The 7,589-nt window shown below is 49.1% G+C and overlaps 1 protein-coding gene across 1 annotated transcript in view; it reads right to left on the bottom strand.

The window, feature by feature from the left end:
• Window positions 1-2,580: 2,580 nt before the first annotated feature.
• The window catches only part of fam189b (family with sequence similarity 189 member B), an 11,690-nt gene continuing 6,681 nt past the window's right edge, over window positions 2,581-7,589 (bottom strand). Inside the window, exons 9-14 of the mRNA XM_042106774.1 lie at window positions 6,203-6,491; window positions 5,145-5,491; window positions 4,396-4,461; window positions 3,932-4,101; window positions 3,440-3,574; window positions 2,581-2,851 (exon numbers count right to left, since the gene is read on the bottom strand). Of these exons, the coding sequence (XP_041962708.1) occupies window positions 2,603-2,851; window positions 3,440-3,574; window positions 3,932-4,101; window positions 4,396-4,461; window positions 5,145-5,491; window positions 6,203-6,491 (1,256 nt within the window). The 3' untranslated portion in view covers window positions 2,581-2,602. The remainder of the gene's footprint in view (window positions 2,852-3,439; window positions 3,575-3,931; window positions 4,102-4,395; window positions 4,462-5,144; window positions 5,492-6,202; window positions 6,492-7,589) is intronic.

Genomic DNA, 7,589 nt, shown 5'->3' with positions numbered 1-7,589 from the left:
GGAAAGCTAAGGAGAGCTGGAGGTGGTTCAGGTGCATATAAACATCCAACGGCATCCTTCTGCCACCGGGCCCACTACTCTTTTTAGTTGCTCATAAAAAGACATGCACTTGTACAAAGTAAACATAGGTTCTTTAAAACTCCCTCCACTGATATAAGACTTGTTGGGTGATTGGTGTGGGTGATGGTGGAAGTGTGCAGTGTTCTCTTTATGCTGTGACCACCTCAGACAGACCTCCTGGAAGGCAGGCTGACTGATGCACAAACGGTGAAGCTAGCTGCTGGTTCCGTTCCATGACAACAGACGTTTCCTGTTTGGTCAATGTCATAGTCTAGTTCCATGTAAGGTCGTGTACGACTAACTCAAGAGAAAGATGTACAGCCGCCGTCATCGACAGCGCAGACGGGAATGGGTAATGGATGGCATACAGGATCTCTATGCTCATGGCATTCAGGATGTCTGCGCTCATGGCATTCAGGATCTCTATGCTCATGGCATTCAGGATGTCTGAGCTCATGGCATTCAGGATCTCTATGCTCATGGCATTCAGGATGTCTGCGCTCATGGCATTCAGGATCTCTATGCTCATGGCATTCAGGATCTCTGTGCTCATGGCATTCAGGATCTCTGAGTTCAGCCTGGACTGAGGGCGGGACAGGGCAACTCCAAGGCTGCACAGCAACAGTAGTCGCGTTTCCATCGCAGGAACTCAGAGCACTACCCAGGAAGCAGGGGCATGTACAGGGCCAATCAGAAGTACCTGCCCCTGAGCAAGGACTTATTTCGGGGGGGGGGGGGCAGGGGCAGTTCCTGTGTATTGGGGGGGGGGGGGCAGTTCCTGCGGTGGGGACACACACAAAAGTGTGAAACTACCCCCGAGTTGCTGCAGTGGAGACGACCCTACTGTCATACCATATAGCCTAGCACTTGGCCTTCTGTGACCGTTGTTATCAGGTCAGTTGCCATTATGAGCTTGTGTATGTATTTCTGTGTGTGTGTGTGTGTGTGTGTTTGTGCTTGTGAGAGCGGGTTGCTATGGCAAATTTGATTTAATTAAGATAGGACTCAGATGTATTGAATAATAATTTGTAATTTGTGTGTGTGTGTGTGTGTGTGTGTGTGTGTATTTATATGCATGTGTGTCCTAGGAAATGACCTCTAGAAACCCACTTTCCTCTCAGCCCTGAATCAAAACAAATACTATGAGGTAAGACTGGTAACACAGAGAGAGAGAGAAAGAGAGAGAGAGAGAGAGAGAGAGAATGGAGACAGATAAGAAGAGATGAGATGGACAGATGAGTATGAAAGAGTGTAGCAGTGGATCAGCACCAGAGGGTTGGCTTGAGTTGGGCTGCCCTCCAGACTCAGGCTCTCCCACCGGCCGACCCTGTCCCAAATACACTCTATTGGCCACTACCTAGTGTCCCATCTACAGTAGTAGTGTGGCCAGCAGCAGCCTGGGTAGAGTGTGGATCTGGACACGTCCACTGTATAGGGTCAGTGAGGTGGCCTGACTCAGGAGAAGGGGGATGAAGATTGTTAGCTTGTTTTGTTCTGTTCATGTTTTTTGCTGTCACGATAGTTTTCTAACGAATCGCTGTCACACCATTGCCTGTGGATGGATCTCTTAAGTCCAGCCTGTTTTTGACCCAGTTTGTCTTGTAACCAGAACTGCCCTTCCCTCTGCCCTACTCCTCTCCCCTGCTCCTCTCCCCTACTCCTCTCCCCTGCTCCTCTCCCCTACTCCTCTCCCCTACTCCTCTCCCCTGCTCCTCTCCCCTACTCCTCTCCCCTGCTCCTCTCCCCTGCTCCTCTCCCCTACTCCTCTCCCCTGCTCCTCTCCCCTGCTCCTCTCCCCTACTCCTCTCCCCTGCTCCTCTCCCCTGCTCCTCTCCCCTGCTCCCTCTCCCCTACTCCCTCTCCCCTACTCCCTCTGCCCTGCTCCTCGTTTAGTCCTCACTGCCCTGTCTCTTTTCTCCTGCTGGCCTGCTCACAAACGCATGCACATCTGATCATTCGCCCTCGTTTTCACTGCAAACCCTTGCCTTTGCATCTGTTTACCTCCTCTCTTCATTCTGTTCATTTTTGCTTTCCTCTACCTCTTCATTCCTCCTTCTTCTCATCTCTCTGACCTCTTTCCCCGCTCTCCCTTCTCTGATGCTCTCTCTCTCTCTCTCCCTACTGCCTTCTCTGATGCTCTCTCTCTCTCTCCCTACTGCCTTCTCTGATGCTCTCTCTCTCTCTCTCTCTCTCACTCCCTACTCCCTTCTCTGATGCTCTCTCTCTCTCTCTCTCTCTCACTCCCTACTCCCTTCTCTGATGCTCTCTCTCTCTCTCTCCCTACTGCCTTCTCTGATGCTCTCTCTCTCTCTCTCCCTACTCCCTTCTCTGATGCTCTCTCTCTTTCTTTCTGCTTCTCTCTCTTACTGCAGTCCTTTTATTTCTTCTTTCCCCTCCCTCCTTCTCTCTTGCTCTACCTCTATTCTTCCTGTTTCTTTTCTTCCTCCCCACCCTCTCCTTATCTTCCCCTCTCTCCCCCTCTCCCTCCCTCCCCCCTCCCTGCTCTCTCTCTCTCTCTCTCTCTCTCTCTCTCCCTCCCTCTCTACAATGCTGATTCTGAGTGCAGGCCCCCTGAGGAGCCATGGGTCTGTTGGAGGAGTCTTCGGAGGGACGCCACAGATGAGGAGCTGAGGTCGCCGCAGCTCTGCAAGTGGATGCCCTCCGCGCACGCGGCTGGGTCGTCGGGCCGCCGCCGGGTGTCATGGCGACTGTCGCTGTGTGAGTGGTGGTGGCGATGGACGTGCTGCTGGTACTGCTGACCTCTGCTGGTGCCCCAGGTGTTGCGAAGGGCCTGGATACACATACGCACACACACACGCACGCACGCACGCACGCACGCACGCACACACACACACACACACACACATGTGAACACACACACTCACACACATGTGAACACACATACACGCATGCACACACACACACACACACACACACAGTACACATTACTAACACATGAACACTAGTTTTAGGTAGCCTGGGTGTTCCCATGCTGCCTTGCGCGCAATTTGATTCACGCTGCTAAGGCAGCCTGGAGACCATGGAGCAAATTTTCGCCTGAGATAGGGAACCAATCACAGAACAGGGGGGAAAGCAAGACGATGATGAGCTATGCACAGACGCATTTGATAGACATCCGTGGCACCCAATAAACGGATCTGGGCATTTTTTTCAAATACGAGAAAATGAACGTTTGGTTCCCAGACCACGTCTCATTGAGGCCAAATAACTAACAAGATATTGAAATTGCACCATCGATAAATCAAATTCATGCTATTCTCTGCGAATCTTGGTATCATTTATAAACAAACTAACTCAGTTAGTGGCAGACATACTGCTCATACACTGTAGACACACAACAATGTGTACATACACACACCTGCTCGAGGGGTAGACTGCCTTCAGTTCCTGCTCGCCTCTTGGGCCCCTGACTACATGTCCCAGAATGCTCAGCGGCTGGAGCCAGGTTCCTCCTGGAGCGATGCAGGAAGCGTGCCACCAGCACCCGGGTCACCTGAGAAAAACAAAAAAAAACAAAAGAGAGAGTTCAGTTGAAGTCACCTGAACAAGGAGAGTCATTATATATGTGTTTGCTTAGAGACAATAGCCTGAACCAGCTTGTGTGCACAGACACGCCTTGACAAACATAACAGTGACATGTAGTTTTAAAGTTTATTGTGTAGAGTAAGGTCAAAGTGAAAGTGCTGAAAATCTGATCTGTTATGATTAGATGCTTGATTGGTTAGCGCTAGTCTTAAGCATTGTCTGCTATGAAGAGTCAGTGAGACAGGGCCTTGTGCACGTGTCAGTATTAGGGATAAGTGTTTAAGAGTTTGGTGGAAGAGAGAGGGGTGTGTAAGGTGTGTGGTACCTTGAGGTCAGTGAGGGAGCGGGCACAGTCTTTGGGCAGCCGCAGTGGTGTGCCAGCGGGCAGCTTGGACGGTGGGTGCCCAGCGACGGCTTTCATGCTGCCCTTCTGTGGGAGAGCGAGGGGGGGCGCCACCGAGCTACGCTGCAGCAGACACGCCTCAGAGCCAGGACCTAGCGGAGGAAACCAAACACGCAAAAATGATAACCATGAAGGAAGTCCAGAGCTAAAAATGATAACCATGAAGGAAGTCCAGAGCTGATGACGTAAGTAACTTTTGCACTTCATTAGTCACAAGTAGGCCTGGCCTCCTACCATGATGTGCTTCATTTTTCTGTTTTGTTTAACTGACTATCAATCAGTGTGTTTTAAATAAAAGTCAACAATATAAAATAAAAATAACAATATAATCTGACTTCAGTGATATAACACCAAATCTGACCAGTGCAGTCTATGGGTCCTCTCACCTGTGTCTGTGGAAGTCTGAGACTCGACGCTCACACCTTTACTGCCAATAGAACCGGTCAGTTCACCTGCACCAGAGTAGTTAGGACTGAATCAGAATGGACATCTTTGCACATGCATATAAACCATATACACATATAATTGATGACATAATGGTGTGCAATGCCCTTGCACACATTACACTACATTGATATTTTAAGTGCCGCTTGTGTGTACATAAAGTGCAGTAAAAACTCTTAACACCTAGTCAGTGTCAGTACACTGCAAAAACTGATACCTAACCAAGTGTTAAGATAAAAAAAAATATCTGTCCATGGAGTAACTAAATTTATCTTTAATTAAGGTAAATTAAGATACATTTACTTACTCCGTGGACAGATACATTTACTTGTTTTGTTTTAAGAAGATTTTGACTTATTTTAAGTCCAATAATTTTATGAGAAAATCCAAAGTAAGTATGTACTAAAAGCAATACCAACTAGATTTTTTTTTTTATCTTAATATAAAATTGCACTTGGTTAGATATCACTTAAACACTGTTACATACAGTATTTATAACTACAGGCTTCAACTCTCTCTCTCTCTCTCACACACACACACACACACATGCACACACGCACGCACGTACACACACACACACACACACATACGTACACGCACGCACGCACACACACACACACACACACACACACACACACACGTACACGCACGCAAGTAAACGCACGCACACACACACACACACACACCATACCTGTGTCAGTTGAGGAGCTGAGACCAGGTTCGCTGTGGGACCTGACCAGCTGTAGGGGGCTGTCACTGTCCCTCCGGCCACGCCCACTGGTGTGCCACAGGCGCGGGAGCGGTATCATGGCCAGCGCTGGGTTGCCATGGTGATCTGAGGCGTCTGTCTGAGCCGGGGCCGCCGGACGTGCCGCAGGAGGGCCGTGGTGGAGGGACGAGTCGTGACGTGACGGCGTGGAGGGCAGGAGCCGGATCTCTGGGATGGACGAGCAGTGAGAGCCACGTGTGGCGTCACTGAGCTGCTCCAACTGGGAACAGCTACAGGCCAACAACGCCTGCCTGCGCAAGAGAGGAGACCTGTGGAGGAGAGGAGAGAGGAGAGGAGAGAGGAGAGGAGAAATGAGAGGAGAGAGGAGAGGAGAGAGGAGAGGAGAAATGAGAGGAGAGAGGAGAGGAGAGAGGAGAGGAGAAATGAGAGGAGAGAGGAGAGATGAGAGAGGAGAGGAGAGAGGAGAGATGAGAGGAGAGAGGAGAGAGGAGAGGAGAGATGAGAGGAGAGGAGAGAGGAGAGAGAAGAGGAGAGGAGAGTTGAGAGGAGAGAGGAGAGATGAGAGAGGAGAGAGGAGAGGAGAGATGAGAGGAGAAATGAGACAGATAAATAGATAAATAGATAGACAGACAGACAGACAGATAGATAGATAGATAAATATATAGATAGATAAATAGACAGATAGATAGATAGATAAATAGATAGATAGATAGATAGATAGACAGACAGACAGACAGATAGATAGATAGATAGATAGATAGATAAATAGACAGATAGACAGATAGATAGATAGATAGATAGATAGATAGATAGATAGATAGATAAATAGATAGATAGACAGACAGACAGACAGACAGATAGATAGATAGATAGATAGATAGATAGATAGACAGATAGATAGATAAATAGACAGACAGACAGACAGACAGATAGATAGATAGATAGATAGATAGACTGTCTATTCTTTGGTCATCCATCCCTCCCATCACTAAAAAAGATGTGCAGTGTCTCCTCCTGACCTGTAGGTGGAGGTGTTGTAGGTGCTGGGGGAGGAGCAGGAGTTGGACCTCTCCCCGCGGAAGCAGCGCCTGGACTGGCCTGCTGCGGCCACAGGCGAGCCCTCGGACGTGTGTGGCGTGAGGCAGCGGAAGCTGACGTACTCACCACCGCCACCACCACCCTCACTGGCCCCCCGGCGACGCACCAGGCCCACGCCCACCTCCAGCAGGCACGAGTCCTCCGAGGGCGAGCTGTCGTCGGGGATGTCCACAATCTCCGACATGAGCAGAGAGCCACTGTCCATCGACACTGGACAGAGAGAGCGAGAGCGAGAGTGTGGGGAGGGACAGAGGGCGAGAGAGAGACAGAGAGGGAGAGAGACATGGGGTGGGACAGAAGGAGAGAGAGAGGTAAAAAGGAAAGAGAGATAGAGAGGTAGAGAGAGAGAGAGAGAGAGAGAGATAGGCAGAGAAGGAGAAAGAGGGGGAGAGGGACAGAGAGAAAACAGAGAAAAAGCAAATGAGAGAAAGAAAAGGAGGAAGGAAAAGAAAAGAGACAGAGAGAGGGACACAGAGAGAAAGAGGAAAGGCAGAGAGAGGGACAGAGGAAAGAGAGGTGTAAGAGGCCATGATTAGATTAAGTTAATAGCAAAGGACCTCCAAAGCACATCAGGCCATTCGGACTAATCTCCATCTCGTTTGACATCACAGTTCCACTCAAACCGCACAAGGAGGTCTCGTCAGCAGCACAGCCAGGAAATGGCATCAAGTTACCAAATGTGTTTGATGCTTTGATGTCACCTCTCTCTCTCTCTGCGTATGGAGGGTTAGAGCAGTCCAGCTTTAAGCATATGAACTAAGACCTTGGTATCTGAGATATATATAGATTTTACCACGCACTTCCAAAGAACATTTTAAAGGGATACCAGGCAAGCCTGATGCTTTTTCTCTTCGAAGCTCCCCCTAGCGTCTGTACGTGTTGATACGTGTGTGAGCCCTCGCTCGGTCTGAAGCTCTTTTCCTTTTCTTTGCATCTTCTGTCAAGGGTTTTCACTGCTTCTTTGCCGGCTCTGCCATTATACACACGTTTGCAACAATCTCTAGCGTTTCGTTAGCCTGCCTCTGTGCTGGGGATGCAGGATGTAAACTGATCCTGCTTCTCGCGATGTCTGAGACTTTGTGAGACTGAAAGTCGGCGGGTACGATACACCGAACTTGCAAGCGGGATATTCTTCCTACAGGCAGTAGGGGCGGGCGAGAGAGTCTTCATTCGCCCTGTAATGATTCATTTAACCATTATACCGACTTACGAAGATGATTAATTAACATAAAAACGTTGCCTGGTATCCCTTTAATCAGAAAAACAGAGATAGAGATAGAGAGAGAGAAAGAGAGCGATAGAGAGAGA

Source organism: Alosa sapidissima, chromosome 10 (assembly GCF_018492685.1).
Source record: "Alosa sapidissima isolate fAloSap1 chromosome 10, fAloSap1.pri, whole genome shotgun sequence".
NCBI classification, from domain to species: Eukaryota; Metazoa; Chordata; class Actinopteri; order Clupeiformes; family Clupeidae; genus Alosa; species Alosa sapidissima.
This window is presented reverse-complemented; position numbering and strand designations above follow the sequence as displayed.